General features: G+C 29.5%; 1 protein-coding gene across 1 annotated transcript in view; it reads left to right on the top strand.

Moving 5' to 3' along the window:
* LOC100215046 (uncharacterized) overlaps positions 1–18,182 on the top strand; it is a 30,370-nt gene extending 12,188 nt beyond the window's left edge. Inside the window, exons 3-6 of the mRNA XM_065820562.1 lie at positions 2,928–2,999; positions 3,122–3,293; positions 6,479–6,609; positions 17,744–18,182. Coding sequence (XP_065676634.1) covers positions 2,928–2,999; positions 3,122–3,293; positions 6,479–6,609; positions 17,744–17,845 — 477 coding nt within the window. The 3' untranslated portion in view covers positions 17,846–18,182. The remainder of the gene's footprint in view (positions 1–2,927; positions 3,000–3,121; positions 3,294–6,478; positions 6,610–17,743) is intronic.
* Positions 18,183–18,774: the final 592 nt, after the last annotated feature.

Genomic DNA, 18,774 nt, shown 5'->3' with positions numbered 1-18,774 from the left:
CACTTGCAAGTTGTATTATATTACCCATTGCAGAAACATTATGTTATATTTTTTTCAAAAAAAAGTGAATATTTTTTGCATTCTGGATTTAGTCACATATTTTGTTAAATAACTCAAATTTATCAAATAATTTAACAATTTTTTCAACATAAATCATAAACTACAATATATATTATATTTGTAGGTAAAATCATAAAATTAAATCAATTTTAGAAATTCAATTTTTTGAAGTTGTGAAATGGACTTGAACATATATATTTATTTATCATAAATTTTCAACTATTGATAAAAACCATTGACAAACCATTGTTATAAACTATCTATCAATAGACATTAATCATGTTTGTTTTGCTTGTGGTTTAATATCTAAAAATTCACAGAATATTTTATTTAATTTATATAACTTTGTATTCGCAATGTAACCCAACATTGCATATACATTGCTTTAACATTGATCCATATACATTGAATCAAAGTTGGGTTATATACTTTAGATCAATGTTGATCCTTATACATTGAATCAATCTTGGATTATACACATTTGATCAACGTTGGGTTTAGATTGAATAGCAATAAACTTTTACGATGTTTATACTTTCATTGGACCAAAATTACTGTGTAGGCTGTTTTTTAATGCGTTGTTAAAACGCATTAAAAATCAGCTTACAAATTAAGTTTTTGATGTTATTATTAAAAATTTTTGATGCTATTACTAAACGCATTAAAAAACAGCTTAAAAATTAAATTTTTGATGTTATTACTAAACACTTGACATTCAACCAATGTTGGATTTGCATCAGAATAGACAGCTGATGTTCAGTGATGACAGATGATGATTTTACATGCATTGGGCTAATGTATGTGTGGTTATATATATATATATATATATATATATATATATATATATATATAAATTATGTTAGTGTATTCTACAAACAGAGTGCTCAATGTTCTAAAAGAACAGAGCAATAATAAATTAGTAAAAACACTTATCAAATTTTTGATTACTTCAACACGGTGTTTCACCATCAGTAGGTTCATCAGGAAGAATCCTAAAAATAAAGAATATATATATATATAATATATATATATATATATATATATATATATATATATATATATATACTATCATTTTTTTTGAAAATTTAAAGCGTGCTTTAATTTTTCAGAAATAGAAAAAAAAAAGAATAATAATATAAGAAAAGATTGCTGCCCCATGCCAAATCCTCAGTCCATGTAACAGCACTCTGTTTCAGGTCATGCTATTTGATAGTCAGTGTATGCACTGAAGCCCTTGCAACTTCTTATTTTTTTATGATGTCATCGGTGTGCGTCTAATGCTGCATTTATAAATGTATGTGTATATATATATATATATATATATATATATATATATATATATATATATATATATGTATGTATGTATATATAGTTTGACATCTAAATTTACCCTTTGTGGTAAAAAAAACTCCTCTTAATGACTTTTTGTCTCATTGTTTTTATTTTTTTAATAATAAAAAAAAAACATTCTGATTTTTATTTTTTTACTGTTTACATACATCGACTGATAAATAAGTAGACTTTGCAAGGAGTGCTACTACATTGACTGACAAATAGGTAGAATGTGTGATTTAGGGTGGCTCATAAAACTAGATTTTTGAAAATGTCTGCTGGTACCCCCTAAATGTGTTCTATTTAATAAATTAATGCTAAATTAAAAATTTTTTTGAATAAGAAATAGTTTGAGGGGTTGCTCAAGCCCCTTAAACATTTGATGGGTCCCTAATATTTTGAAAAAAAAGTTCTTTAAGAGCATATCATGTTGGGTCTCAAAAGAAGTGGCATTTTATAAAATGTCCAAAAACAATCATTTTATATAAAGATTACTAGTTTAAATTTCATGGCCTAAAAATTATCGTCTTTAAACAAAAAATAAAAAAGTATATATTTTTATAGTTTTTTAAAAACGCTTTTTTAATTTGTGTTTCAGTGAATTTTTATTCATTATCTTAGAAATTTTTTATAAAATTTCACTTCTTTTGAGAGCCAACATGATATGCTTTTAAAGAACTTTTTTTTTAAATATTAGGGACCTGTCTGATGTTTAAGGGTCTTGAGTGACCCCTAAAAATTTTTTTATTCAAAAATTTTTTAAATTTCATATTATTTATTACATAGAACAGCATTAGGGGGTACCATCAGACATTTTCAAAAAACGCTGTTATATGAGTCACCCCAGTGTGAGTAGTGCTGCTATATCGGCTGACAAATAGGTACAGCATGAAAGGAGTGCTGCTACATTGAGTGAGGGTTCTGGTTTAGCTCATACCATATATATTTATAAATAATTTTGTTTTCACAGATTTCCTTTGTTTTAGACAAATAAACTTGAAGAGAAAAAAATTTAATTCTTTAAATTTTGTAACCTTGCTAATTTAATGAGAAAACAGATTTAAATTAATTACTAAGAAATATAAGTTTTTCTTCCTTTGATCTTCAAATAAATCTTTAACTGACAAATCTTTTTTGTTTGGTGAGTACTTTGTTTAATTCAATGCACCAGACAGGTAAGATTCTAAAAAATTTTAGTCCTTTTATAAAATAAAATATACTGGCTAGCTAAAAACCTGATTAAAAAAGTTTATGTAAAGGGACTGCTTTCAAATATTTCCCAAATGTGAATTCCTCATAGAATTTCTCTGACACTACTTATTTCAACCTTTGAAGGCAAATAATTTTTACAACAAGCCAGTCACCAATCATGGACTATCTTTCACAATTGGCATGGAGTGATAATGTTACTTGATTATTTATTTCTTTGAATTAAATATAGCGTAAGGTGTCTTTTGTCAGTTATGAAAAAACTAACTTTAAAGAAAATTAAAATTATTTATTAAAAAATTAAAAATATTTATTAATTCATTTAGCTTTTTTTTAATGGTTTGTTTGGAGTGTTGATTATATTTCTGCCACTAAATGCTAAGTGGAGAAAAGGCTTGGTAAGGATTTTTTTAATAAAATGATAATATAGTTTTTTGTTTTTATTTGTTGTTATAAGGTAATTCTTTTGCTTTTTTGTTATTTTTTTTAATTGGTTTTAATTTTGTTGGTTTAATTTTAGCTTTATGTATTTGGTACATTTAATTTCATAATGTGTATCACATGTGCTTTTGGTGCATTTATACTTGGAGTTTCATATTGGAGAAACAATTGGGGCCTCATTTCAAGAACTCCGTGTAGTGTTAATGATAATGGAATATGCACATGTGGTTTTGTCAAAATGCCTTTGATACGTATGTTTTTTACTAATAGTTTATGTTAAATTTTTTATTTTCCTAAGTTGTGTTCTTTGTGTTTTAATTGTGTTCTTTGTGTTTCAGAACACTTTTATCTAGTTTATGATTTTAATATCTGAGTAAGCATTTTTTTATGTACCACATGAATGAATACTCATAATAAAATAATAAATAAGTTAAAATAAATTAAATAAATAAATAAAAGGATAAACATAATAAAAGGTAAAGCATGTTGTTATATTTTTTAAGTGTTTCTGTTTTAAAAAAAATTTTTTTCAAGTCTTTTTTAAGGGCTTTTATCATGTGTTAGATGGTTTTAATACATATTAAATTAGCAAGTATATCTGTTGCATAAGCATATGCACAAGCACTCATTGTATGGATGTAGGATTTTATTGGTAACCAACTAGGCCCCTGTCTCCAAATATTTCTATCCTTATTGATGGAACCAAGTGATGTGAGTTAAATCAAGCACCTGGCAAGTTGTGTGAGATTTTTTTCAGATATAAAGAAACAGATTGCTGATGACTTTCTCAGTCCAATTCAGTTAATTCAATACTTGATGGTGCTTTGAATAGTAAACTCATTGGCCTTGAATCTCTAAAAAACTACATTGAATACAGTTCATATATATATAGTTTTTTAAATTTTGTTGCTATATATAACTCTTTTCTCATGTACTGACTAAAATCACCTTACTGAATCATTATAAGGTGCATTATGATGAGGTGCATCATGATGAGGTTAATTGTCCCTTTCTAAATTCTGTTGTTCAAACTTTGTCATTCTATCTCCAGTTGATTTCTTTTGAATGATGTTTTACATTATTTTAACTAGAGCACTTTAAATTCAAACAATGAACAGGCTCGACTTATTTATTGTTTGAACCTAAACAATGAATAATTTGGAAAGCCATTTTTCCCCAATTTTTTGCAACTCTTTGGTTGATTCCAAGAAAATATTTTTATAACTTGCTTTTGAATTGGCAAAAGTTAAAAACATTTTTATTTGTGTTGAAGTCAATTCAAATTCTGATGTCTACTAAAAAATCTCATCAAATGTCAAACCCTATTTTTTCCATACTCCAGTTGTTTAAGAGTTTAAGTGCCTGAACCTTTTCAAGGGTTTCAGTTAAAATAATCTGATTGTTGAGGTAAACATTTAAAAAGCTTGAGGCTTTTGACATATATGAGTTTGAAAAAATATTTCATAGAAAACTGATCTGTAGAACAGATTAATTTTCATGGACTAAAAAAACTTTCAAAACTACCTTTCAAAACTACCTTTCTTTACCTTATGGGCAGAAAAAGTCAGCATCATAATTAAATAGACATTTCTAGAGATGTTGACCATGTAGACATTTCTAGACATTCTCCATGACTGTTCTGACTACATATTTTTTATGTATTTTGTAATAATTTTTTAGGATAAATTTACTTATTATTTAATATGGATTTGTTTATTTATTATTATTTATTTACTTATTATTCAAAAAATTTTTATTTATTTTAATATTACAACTATCTGAATTTAATAACATCAATTTAAAAATAAAAAAGCAATAAAATATATAACTTAAAAGTTGAGTTATTTGAGTTGTACATATTAGTATATGAATAAGTATATATATATATATATATATATATATATATATATATATATATATATATATATATATATATATATATATATATATATATATATATATATTTATGTATGTATGTATGTATGTATGTACAGTAGTGGCCAAAAAATTAAGGCATGTCATAAAAAATAACTCAAATTTTGCAGTGTAAATTTTTTATTGAATAAAAACAATAGAAAAAGTAAAGTAAATAAAAAAAAATAGATAAAAATTATCAAAAATTGTTTATATTCAATAAAATAATGGTTATAGCAGCAAATTATAGCAAAAGTTTAAATGACTTGAATGTTATAATTCAATACTTTGTCGGATGTCCCTTATTATCAAGCACGGCTTGTATTCTTCTTGGCATACTATGTACTAATGTTTTACAAAATTCTCGAGTGATTTCATTAGTCCACACTTCTTTAAGAACTTTTTGAAGATGTTCTTCAGATTATGGCTGATGTGCTGCAACTTTCTGCTTCATTATATTCCAGCAGTTCTCAATAACATTAAGATTGGTTGAACTTGAGGGCCAATTAGATAATAATTCAATTTTATTATCAGTAAACCACTTCTTAATTGTTTTAGCTGTATGACAAGGTGCTGAATTATGCTGGAAAATGCTGGTTTTAGTGATTTCCATGTGGAGTTTTACTTTGTCTTTCAATACACTTAGATACTTTTGTGCATTGACTTTTTTACCTTTTTTAAAGATGTACAACCCGCATCGACCTTGCGCTGTGATTGCTTCCCATACCATGACTGAAGGAGGATGTTTTTATGGTATACTTTGGATTCAGGCGTTCTCCCACAGGTCTTCTAACATAATTATAGCCCGTGCTTCTAATTTGTTGAAACGTACTTTCGTCTGTAAACATTACGCGTTCCCGCCATTCCGGTGTCTTGTCTTTTAAACTCTTACAAAATTTAATCCTAGCTTGTAATTGAGATGGAGTTAATAAAAGTTTTTTAGCTGGTCTTCTTGCAACTAGACCAAAGTCATAACACAACCTTCTTCTAATTGTTCTCGAACTAATAGTAAGTTCCCTTTCCATAGCAAGTTGTGATAACCTTGCAGATGTTGTGTGGGGCTCACTATTAACAACATTTTTTAAAAAACGGTCTTCTCGTGATGCACTCACACATTTTCTGCCACAATTTTTGCGATTTGAATAGTCTTGCACACGTAAAGCATTTTGCACAGCACATCTTGATACTTTTAATTGTTTTGCTATACTACTTTGAGAATAGCCCTCCGAAAATAGTGCATTTATTTTACCTTTAACAAAGTTTTTAATATCACGCTTTTTACCCATATCACAACTATGGCAACCTGACGGTGTAAAATAAATCAAAATATCTTAAAAAATCAAAATATAATAAAAAAATTATTTGTATCCAAGATAATAACGCCATAAATAAACAATAAGTTAAAAAAGTTTAGAAAACGTAGCCTGCCTTAATTTTTTGGCCACTACTGTATGTAAGTATGTGTGTGTGTATGTATGTATTAATAATACAAATTAATAATAGAATTTCTCAATATTTATAGTGGATGATTGTAGTTTAATCACTGTTATACGAAAGGTTTTAATTGTGGAAATATCAATGGCTTGTTTTGGATGGATATTTTCAGTTTTTGAAGTTTTAACAACTATTTCTTTGTTGTGTTATGCACCAATGGTAAGAATTTTAAAAGTACAAAAGTATAAATTTGTTTTTTTTTCAAATGTAGTAGAACTCTTTTCAAGTCATATTTTCACTCATCATACTTATTGAATGGGCTTAATGAATGTATGATGAATATGACCACTGTTCTTGTCCACACTTCCCTAAAGTGGTTTACAGAAGCAATTTACAGCTCTTGCAAAAGTATTATTTTTTTTTATAAAAAAAAATCACTTTCTTTTTTTTCTTTTCTTTGTATTTTTAGATATTGTTTAGAAAAGTTAAAAACTCTTGTGCAAACTACATCGAATAAACAAAAAACTAAGTTCTAGTTTCAGATTGATTTTTTTATTTTGTTACAAAATGCAATTATTTATTTTTAGTAAAGTTTTAATAAATACATCGATAGCTAGTGTGAAACCAAAAGAAAATGCTTGTCTATGGAATTTTTTCACAGAATAATTTTTAGATGCTGCTCGTTATGTATATATTCTGTTAACATTAATGTTACTAGCTAATGCTTGTTAACTAGAGTAAAATTAAATTTTAGTATTTAATAAGCAATTTATTTAAAGCCAAAAGCTCTCATAAAAAGCTGTTTATAGGAGCAGCTTGTATGGCTCTCCATGTTCGTTTTATAATAGCTTTTCACTGCTCTTGCGCTCATTTACTCCCGCTGAGGCCTGATAAATGTATGATTAAATAAAAAATGGTTTCATTTTCTATATGGGTTCATTGAAATAAATGCATATACTGAAAATATGAGTTTTATTGAAAGCAAATCACTGTTAAAAAAAAAGAAAACCATTGCAGCTCTGTTACTACCAAGGTAGTTCTAATGTTTTTCCCATTCAGTTGAATACTTAGTTAGGTTTATGTTTTTTCATTTTATCATTTTTAACTGCTACCAAGAATGGGGATTTTATAGGTGTTTGAAATTGTTTGTCTTATTTGAGGCCTACCCTGTGGGCACAAGACATGTTTTAGACGTATACAAAATTTATTAAAACATATTACTAGGTGTTTTAGACATCTTAAAGATGTCTTATGTTCACTGTTATACAATACTAAGACTAATGTCTTTTTTAGTGTAATCAGTTTTTTTTAAGTTGATTATATTTCAACCAATTTAAAGAAAACTTAGTAGGACCTCTTCTATAATTTTCTCGATTTTTTACATATTTGCTGATTATGTAGATTACTTAAATTAGAAATTTTAGACTTCCAAGTGCAATGATTCAGAAATTATACCATAAACACTGTACAGTGGCACCACTCAATCCTAAAGCCTTGTAACTTTTTTCTAGCTTTCAACAATTGTCTCACTTTTTTTTAATTTTATTATGTTCTGTCTTTAAAATAGTGGCTTTTATTAACTTGTATCATATTAGAGAAAAAATCACCTTCTTGACTTATAAAATATTCGATTTATATTTCAATTATAATTCAATTATATTCGAGGATAAAATCTGTAAATTTCTAAATAATGCTAAAATAAAGTTTTTTTTTTTTTTGATTACATTAATTTTGCTTATTATAATTGAAAATCAAGATATACATACATAGATACATACATAGATACATACATAGATACATACATACATACATACATACATACATACATACATACATACATACATACATACATACATACATACATACATACATACATACATACATACATACATACATACAATAAGGAACAGTATATATATATGTCCATAAAACAAAGAAGACAGTATATATATGTCTGTCAAACAAAGAAGACAGCATATACTTTTTACTAAATACTGTTTTTGTACTGTTTATAATGAATAAATTTTTTTTACAATAGTCTTTAGGGTTTCTTTTTTTACAATAGTCAGACAGGGGCTCAAAGAAGATAAAGATAACAATACGTCATCAAGTTCATACTGTCCCTCTCCCCCTCCCCTCTCCTCCTACACACACACTCATAAAGTTTTGACAAAATTTAATGATTAATAAAAACACTATGTATAAAAGTACTGCACTGATAAGCAAGTCAAATAAAAACAAAAAAAGATAATAAAATGACTTTAGTGTAGTTACTTTAGCCCAAACGTTTCTCAAGGTTAAAAAAAAATTTTGTTTTTTTATTTATAAACTTAAATTAACAACCTCTTCATAACTTTAAATCTCTTTTGATAAGTAAGTTTAATTTAGTAAGTAGTAGGTTGTTAGTAGTTTTCCATAGATTTGAACCTTGGTATGTAATGCTATATTCCATATATTTATTAAATTTCTTAAGCAGTCTATATATGTTACTTATATGTGCTCTAAATTAATAGTTATTTTAAATACATATATTAACTTCTTTCATTAAAGTTTTGGTATGTTCACACTTATTATTAGAGTAAATAATGCTGCGAATAATAAGACTTTGGTTATTGATGTATGAGCGAACTTGGTATGTCATAACAACAATTCGTGATTTTAGACTGGGTATATTTTGTTTGAGGAAGCCAGGATACATGTTCATCAAAAATTCCCATAAATCTTATTCTGGCTTGTTTTTTAATTAATTTATGATACAATATACAGTTTATTTTTTAACGTTAAGTGAGAGTTTGCTCTAAACCAAGTATTTACTTTATTTAGTTTAATAATCTGCATATAGTTCATATAATATTCATATCTGCAGTTTCTTGATATCATTTTTAGTAAGAAATAGATTTGTGTCATCAGAAAACATGACTGAGTTCAGTTTTAAGGATGCATAAGAAAAATCATCTATATAAATTCAAAAAAAGAATCAAGAATTGATCATTGTGGGTCTCCACATGAGACATTTTTTATTCCAGATCATACATTATGTGCAAGGGTTGAATTACGCAATTTGCAAAATCTGGAAAAATATCTTGTCTTCAAAATTTTTGGTTTACGTAAGGTCGTGTACTTTGTTTTCAAGGAGCAAATTATTATAAGTTTGTTAGCGAAAGAGTTATAAACAAAACAACAAACTTACAACTACAAAAGTAATAACACTCAAGTCACTAACTGCAAGTAATAACACTCAAGTCACTAACTGCAAGTAACAACACTCAAGTCACTAACTGCATTATAAAAGTAATAAAACTATAATAGTGTTATTACTTTTATAAAGCACTTATAACTTTTAAAGTTAATTCTTTGTTGAAACAATATTAGTAATTTTAAAACATTAATCAAAGAAAAAAAGCATCTAGAAAAATAAAGTGGATATTCAAATATTATTAAAAACTTCAGGAACTTTTACAAATACACTTAACTTTATAAAAATGTACTTTATAAAAAGTTTAGCAATCGCGCGTTAATTTTAAAATCAATCATAAAAAAATTTTTATTGGTTGGTTTTAAAATTAATGCGCGTTTTTACGAACCGTTAGTAACATTTTTTGTAATGCAAAACTTTTTATACAGTATGTTTTTATAAAGTTGTTTAAGTTCCTTAATAAGTTTTGAATATTATTTGAATATCCACTCTATTTTTCTAGATGCTTTTCTACTTCAATTAAAACTTGGGATTTACTTATATTGCTTGAACAAAGAATGAATTACAAAAGTTAAAAGTGCGTCATAAAAGTAATAACACTATTATAGTGTTATTACTTTTATAATGCAGTTAGTTACCAGAGTGTTATTACTTTTGTAGTCGTAAATTTATCATTTTATTTTTTATAACTTTTTCGCAAACAAATTTAAGTTGATTCGCCCCTTGAAAACAAAGAACACCGTTTTGCATAAACTAAAATTTTGAAGACCAGGATTTTTCATTTTGCTATCGCCTAATTCAACCCTTGATGTACATATTGCTTTCTATTAGTAAGATAGCTGTTAATCCAATAATAAGTTTTATTATTTATCCCATAGTGCTTTAGTTTATTTAAAAGGTTGCAGTGATCTACTGTTTAATATGTTTTTGATGAAGTTTTCGATAAACACACATAAAGTAAATTTATATTGTTTAAAACCATCTATTATTTGATTGACTATTTCAATGAGTATGCAGCTCAGCTGAAAGGTTTTTTTGAAATCCAAATTGATTTGGGTAAAATAAATTGTTTTTAGTTGAGTGATCATATATTCTATTATAAATTACACATTCGAAGAGTTTTGAAAATACAGAAATTATTAATACAGGTTTATAGTTAGTAATGTCCGAATGATCATTGCATTTTTATATTGGAATTACTTTTGCTAATTTAAGTTTATCAGGAAAAATCCCAGAGGTTATTGAGGTCTGGTCCTACTAGTTTTATGAAATATCTAGTGATATAGTTCACTGAAATATCTAGTAATATAGTTATTTTGCAATAACTATATTACTAAATTTTTCATCAAAGTTTTTTACTTTTTTTACAAAAGCATTTTCAAATCCATTGTTTTTCTAAAATCTGTAACTCTAAATTCATTATCGTAGCTAATAAAGTTATTTGCAGATTTTAGTTTTTAAATGAATTAAATGATGAAATTGTTTTATTAGCTAGATTCAGACCAATATTTATAAAAAAACTTTTTTTTGTCATTAATAATGTAACAAATTTTCTTACTACCAAACTTGAGTTTGGTAGTAAAAAAATTTGTTTCATTAAAGTACTCAAGGAGTTTGTTTATAAAAGTATTGAAAGCTTTATTAGTGTCCTGACATTTATATTCACGTTTTTGCACGTTTTTTGTTTTAGTCTAATTGTTAACTCAAATTGTTATTGTCAGATCAGGTTATCCTGCTACTGGTAACATGTAACCCAGTACAATCTGCTTCATGTCCTGCTGCCTTGTAGGATACGCCTTTTTAGGCAAAGGCTAGGAGATGCCAACTCCGATTTAAAACACCCCCTGCCTTGGGGCTCTTGGTTGAGTAAAGGCTAGAGATGGTGTCTCGATAAAAATACTCATCTTGGGCAGATGTTAAATGCACCCAGCTACTGTCTTGTAGAAGGCCTCCTAGGCAAAGACTTAAGGGGTAAACAGATTCTATCTGTTGACCAGCCTCGCACCCCTTCTTCATCTATTAGGCTGGCGCAGATGTATTTTTAATACATTGTTTCCAGTTTAGGATGTTGAATGCTGGATCTTCTTGACTCAATGCATGGGTTTGCTTGTGTCACTGTTTTTATGACTAAGCAACTCATTCTATTATCTCCTTATGAGGGTACAGCTCTAAAACTCAGTTTTATGGTTCTGAGGCCGGCTGGTAGTCAGGTTTCCCGAACTCTGTGGTAGCTCTCAGAGAGGCTGATTCCATCAACAGCTGAAAAATATCAAAGTACTAACAGTGCCATGTTGCGCATGGATGGTGTCCCTGTTTGTACTTTTGGTGTGCATTGCGGAGGCCACATTTGGAGCCCTTTGTTACGGCTTAGGGTTTATTAGTAGTAATGAGGCAATTGCTTGGGCTATTAAACGGTGTTCTGAGTACTATCTATGCTTTGAGTCAAGTTCTTCAATCTAATTTAAGAGTGAATAGAGTACCAAAAGCTGTAGGACGCAGAAGACCATCATCATCACCAAGTTCTCTAAACCTATCATTCACTAATATTCGTGGTCTTCGAAGTAACTTTTCTTCTGTTGAGTCTTATCTCTTGCAAAGTTCACCAGACCTACTTGCTCTTTGTGAGACTAGTTTGAGTTCGGCTGTCTCATCTTGTGATCTTAGAGTTGATGGTTATCTTCCTCTGATTCGTAAAGACTCCAATAGCCACATGCTTGGCCTGGGCATTTACATTCGTAAGAATTCACCTGTTTGTCGTGAAACTAGGTTTGAATCCACAGACTATTCTTTCATGTGCTTTCGTTTAGCACCACTTCACGCTATTGCCTTTCTCTTTGTTCTATATCGATCTCCTTCATCTCAAGACTGTACACTTTTTGATGTTTGTTCTGATCATATTGACCAAGCCCTCTCTCTTTATCCATCAGCTAATATAGTTGTTGTCGGTGACTTTAATGCTCACCACTCTGAATGGCTTGGCTCTAGTGTCAGTGACTCTGCAGGCATTAAAGCCCACAACTTTTGCCTTTCTCAATCCCTAACTCAAATAGTCAACTTTCCAACTCGCTTTCCTGACAACCCTAATCATTTACCTTCTCTACTCGACTTATGTCTTGTTTCTGATCCTAGTCAGTGCTCAGTTTCTCCACATTCACCCTTAGGTGCTTCTGATCACAGTTTGATCTCTCTAAAACTAATATCTCATTCTTCTTCATCACCTGAATACCCCTACTATCGAACCTCTTACAACTACAGTAAAGCTGACTGGGATTCTTTCCGTGATTTTCTTCGTGATGGCCCTTGGGTAGAAATCTTTCAACTTCCTGTCGACAAATGTGCTTCTTATATAACTTCGTGGATTCAGGCTGGCATGGAATCTTTTATTCCCTCTCGACGATTCCAGGTCAAGCCTCACTCTCCTCCATGGTTTTCCTCACACTGTGCTGCTGCGATTGCCAATCGAAACCGTTACTTCCATATTTATCAGCAAAACAATTCTCCAGAAAATAGACGTCTTTTCATTACTGCTAGAAACAACTGTAAAAAGGTTTTGTCTAACGCCAAAACCCGCTATTCTCAGGTCATGAAATCTCGTATCTCATCTCAAAAATTAGGCTCTCGTGACTTCTGGAGAATCTTTAATAATATCAATAATAAGGGCAAATCTATAATTCCATCTCTCTTGTATGGTTCAGACTTTGTCACCTCACCTAAAGACAAAGCCGAACTGTTTGCTAAAAACTTTTCATCAATATCATCTCTTGATTCCACTAATTGCGTTCTACCTGATATTGCCAACAAACAGGTTGATTCATTGCTTGACATTCATATCACTTCAGCATCTGTATCTAAAGTGATTTCCTGTCTAGACTCTTCTACAGCTTGTGGCCCAGACAACATACCTGTTATTGTCTTGCAGAAGTGTTCTCCAGAGCTGTCGTCTATATTCTCAAAACTATTCAACAAGTGCTTATCAGAGTCTTGTTTTCCAGCCTGCTGGAAAGCCGCATCTGTTATCCCTATCTTCAAAAATTCTGGGGAGCGATCTGATTCGTCTAACTACCGTCCCATAAGTCTTCTTCCTATCATAAGCAAGGTTTTTGAATCTTTAATTAACAAACACTTAATTTCTCATCTTGAATCTAATAACTTACTTTCTGACCATCAATATGGATTTCGATCTTCTCGTTCTACAGCTGATTTGCTAACAGTAATAACTGACAGGTTTTATCGTGCATTAGATGAAGGTGGAGAGGTTAAGGCCATCGCTCTTGACATTTCAAAAGCGTTTGATAAAGTTTGGCATGCTGGTCTTCTCTATAAGCTTTCTTCTTATGGTGTATCCGGCAACATCTTTAAGATCATTGAATCCTTCCTTTCCAATCGTAGCATAAAAGTTGTCCTCGATGGACAACACTCTTCTTCTTATTCTGTAACTTCAGGGGTTCCTCAAGGTTCTATCCTTGGCCCTATACTCTTTTTAATTTACATTAACGATCTTCCAGATATTCTCACATCTAAGGTGGCATTGTTTGCTGATGATACTACCATTTATTCTTGTCGTGATAAGAAACCAACACCCTCTGATTGCCTGGAGGGGGCATTTGACCTTGAAAAGGATCTCACTTCTGCTACAGCATGGGGCTCACAGTGGCTGGTGAACTTTAATTCAGATAAAACTCAATTTTTTTCAGCCAATCGTTATCGCAATAATTTAGATCTTCCTATATTTATGAACGGTGATGTACTCGATGAGTCACCTACTCTTCATCTTCTAGGATTAACTCTTACTTCCAATCTTTCTTGGAAACCATATATCAAATCGGTTGCAAAATTAGCATCTGCTAAGGTTGCATCTCTTTATCGAGCTCGCCACTTTCTTACTCTGGATTCTATTCTCTACCTCTATAAATCTCAAATCCGGCCTTGTATGGAATACTGTTGCCATATCTGGGGCGGATCTTCTAATGATGCCCTTTCTCTTTTAGACAAGGTGCAAAAACGCATTGTAAACACAGTTGGACCTGCTCTTGCAGCCAACCTTCAACCATTATCACATCGTCGTAATGTTGCTTCTCTTTCTCTTTTCTACAAATACTATAATGGGCACTGCTCTAAAGAGCTAGCGTCTCTTGTGCCATCTACTAAAATTCATTCTCGTGTTACTCGTCATTCAATTAAGTGTCATCCTTTTTCTGTGACTGTTCCTAAGTGCTCCAAAAACGCTTATTCGTCTAGTTTTTTTCCTCGAACATCAGCTCTTTGGAATTCGCTTCCTTCATCTTGCTTTCCTGATTCATATAATTTGCAATATTTTAAATCGTCCGTCAATCGTTATCTTGCTCTACAATCTTCATCTTTTCTCTTACAGTAACTTCCAACTTTAATTAGTGGCTGCTTGCAGCCTTGTTGGAAGCGAAGATGTTTAAAAAAAAAAAAAAAAAAAAAAAAACTCAGTATTACTTTTTTTTGAGACTATTCTTTTTCGAATATAAATCTTTTGGTTCGCAATTGAACTTTTTAAATTTTTTACTTTTATTAATATCGGAGGCTGAACTCTTAAATCTAACATAAAAATCCCAGTTTCAAATGTTGTTCCCGGGTTATTGTTAATGAGAATATTGGCAATTGATGTTACCAAGATTTTTGTCACTCGCGTGTGATTATTAATAGTTGAGAAGACATTATATTTAAAAAGCATATCAAAAAAAAAAATTATTTTTAAAAATTTTGAATAAATTTAAGCATCGAATTTCATGTCACAAGATATAAAGTTTTGTTTTATTTATTGATTTTTGGAATTTTGTTTTTGATTGAAGTTTCAAATGATTCAATTTTACCACTTGGTGCATAACAGAAAATAAATTTTACTGAATTTATTTTGAGGCGTCCAACAGCAAAATGCTAGATTAGGGGCGCAAGTAGGAAATAAATCCTAGGAAAGAATTAGGTTAGGTCAGGATTAGGATCACCTTGCTACTAAATTAATAGTAACATGTAATCCAGTACAACCTGCTTCACGTCCTACTGTCTTGTAGGATTCACTTTTATAGGCAACGGTTATTAGTAGTTAAATCTGACCTTAGAAAATAGCAGCACTAGAAGGGAAGCCAGGGTGTATGTTCATCAAAAAGAATTCCTAAGAATCTTATACTGGCTTGTTTTTTAACAAGCCAGTATAAGATTCTTAGGAATTCTTATAAATAATAGAAAACTAATGTAGTTTTTTTTAAAAATAGTGATTTTAACAAAAAACTACACTAGTTTTCTTAAAAAATCGCTGTTTCTTAAAAAAAACTATTGTAGCTACCAAGGTAATTGACCTAAATGGGAAGTACAATAGTATATAAAAACTTTTATAGGCAAAGACTTGAAGTAGTTAAATCTGACCTTAGAAAATAGCAGCACAAGAAGGAATGCCAGGATATATGTTCATCAACAAGAGTTCCTAGGAATCTTATACTGGCTTTAAGATTAGGCATTTTTAGTGAAAAGTTTTGTTCTTTTATTCTTAGGAAACAATATGCAGTTTATTTTTTAATTATAATTCAGTGCATAATAAGGGCATTAGATTTATGCACAAGAAGGAGAAGCACAAGAGCTTTGGGGCTCTTGGTTGAGTAAAGCCTTAAGATGATGTCAATAAAAATACTCATTCTGAGTAAATGTTAATTACATCTGACTACTGTCTTGCAGAAGACCTCTTTATAAGGCTATCTCCTTATAATCTCCTGGATTCAGGTACATAGACATGGACATGGAAGTTTTTATTTTACTTTTCTCCTTCTTGTGCAGCTACTAGTTTTAATCATCGTTTTTTTCTTTAGTGATTTTCGATAATCTTTTCCACAAAAACAACTCTAGAAAACAAACGTCTTTTTATTATTGTAAAAAATCGATGCAAAAAGTTACAACATACAGTTGTTGACTGTGGTCATAGTCCATTATTCTCAGATTGCTAAATATTGTACTGTCTGAAAAATTTGGTTCTAGAGACTTTTAAACAACATTAATAATGACTATTTTCTTCAAAACTTTTTATCTCTTGAATCTAATAACCACGCTCCTACTATTGTGTCAGGAAAAAAGGTTAATTACTAATGTGTCAGGAAAAAAGGTTAATTACTATTGTATCAGGAAAAAAGGTGAATAAAGTTATTTTTCTTTTAAACTCTTCTATAACTTGTAGTCCAGCTAAAATTCATGTCACAGTCTTACAAAATAATTTTTTTGAAATCCTTTAGAATTCTCTTCATTACTCTCTCAGCTATTTATCAAATGCTTATATCCTTTTCCTATTTGTTGAAAATTGGAATCTGATCCCTATCGCCCAGAATCCTATCGCCTAATCAGTTTTATTATTACTATTAGCAAAGTTTTAAGTTTCATTCATACAATCAATATTGATTTTGATCCATTCTACTGCTGACTAGTTAACCGTTTTAACAGTTTTAAGTTTCATTCATGCATTAGATCAAGCAATTAGCTGCGAGATCAAGCGATTAACTGCGAGATCAAGCGATTAGGCAAGTGCTATTGCTCTTAAAATATTAAGATTAAATATTTCAGAGGCTTTTTTTCTCTCAATGCTGTAAAGGCTGTTTTAAAAGTTTGAGGAGCCCATACATAATTCAAAGATCAAAGTATAAATTATGGTTTATACTGTTACTTATCTATTCTTTTTTGTTCGTGTATATTGTTTTTTGAATTAAAACGTTTTCAATGCGTTATAAATGCGTACACTATACGGTATATATATGGTATTATAAATGCGTACGGTATATATACGGTATTATAAATGCGTACACTATACGGTACAAAAATGGTGTTTTGCTTTGGTCGGACCTTTTTGGCCCTAACAGTAGAATTCTTTAATACCCCTGTGGAATATACGGAAGTTTTTTTTAAAAGCCTTTTTCTGCTTAGCTTTAATTATGGAAAACATCTTTGACTTGTAGATATAACCTATCTAATGTAGAAATTTTCATGTTGTCTGATTATCTTTTTTTATAAGTATTTTTTTTTATTTGCGTGTTGGCAAACCTGATCTTAGGATCAAAAATGCAAACAAATAACGGGAAAATTTTGTTTTAAAATAAATATCTTTCCTGTTTTATTTTTCCAAAAATAAAGTTATTTTTGTTTGTTTAAATTTAGATACGTTTTGAGAAATCAAAGGACTACGAACCTGTAACAATTACTAACCGTAAAATAAATCCACAGAGCAATGAGTTGGTTTTTCACTACAATGGAGAGTAAAAGGAAACACTACTATCAATAAATAAAAGTTTTCAAAACCAAAAAACTTTGTTGTTTCTATTTTATTTGTTAAATGTTTTTCACTTTGTTAACAACACCATTTGTTTTGTTACGTACATTTTTCAAAATTTCTTTCTATTGTTTGAGTTCTATTTATGTATAACGTCGATAAAATTCGTTAAAGGCATTAACAAAAATGTTTGATGGTCTTCACACGATAACTCGACGGCCTTCACTTCTATACGATACAATACTTTTTCATAAATTTTTGATCGTTAAAAACTGTTTTATGTGTATAATCTTCTATTTTTGTTAAATAAATGTGTAAATTTTTTAATTTGTTTACTACGTTTATAACTTATATAACCGTATACTTATATAACCCTTTAACACGTGCAAATATACTAATTAATCTGCAATTTTATCATCAATTCTGCAAGCATACACGTAGAGTGGTTATTTTCATAATATTTTATAATAAAGTATAATAAAAATAGCGAGGCTATGCAACAAGGTTTCATTATCTTTCTCTGAAAAACCATTAAAGCCATATTTACTAATTATATTAACAAATTTATGCATATTTACTTGGTATATTCATACTTACGTGTAATGTGTTACGCGTAATAATTCATAAAGCTAACATCTAAGATAATAGTATAGAATTAAAATGGTTTGCATTCGAGTTTGGTCGCTTTAGTATTTTTAAGAAAAAGGTTGTCCATCAAGAAAAAAACTATTGCAGTCAGTTAATACACCAAGATATTCAATTATCCTCAAAGGATCTTTTTCTCAATTTTGATGTCAACTTACTTGCTATGAAATAACAAATGCTTTTTTTTTACATTAATTATTTCACAAATCATAAATTTTTGTATAATTTGTTGGTTTTGTTTGTTTATTTTTTAATTATTTGTCAATTTATCTAA

Source organism: Hydra vulgaris, chromosome 15 (genome assembly GCF_038396675.1).
Source record: "Hydra vulgaris chromosome 15, alternate assembly HydraT2T_AEP".
NCBI classification, from domain to species: domain Eukaryota; kingdom Metazoa; phylum Cnidaria; class Hydrozoa; order Anthoathecata; family Hydridae; genus Hydra; species Hydra vulgaris.
The sequence above is the reverse complement of the archived record's forward strand: the minus strand, read 5'-3'. Positions and strand labels throughout refer to the sequence as shown.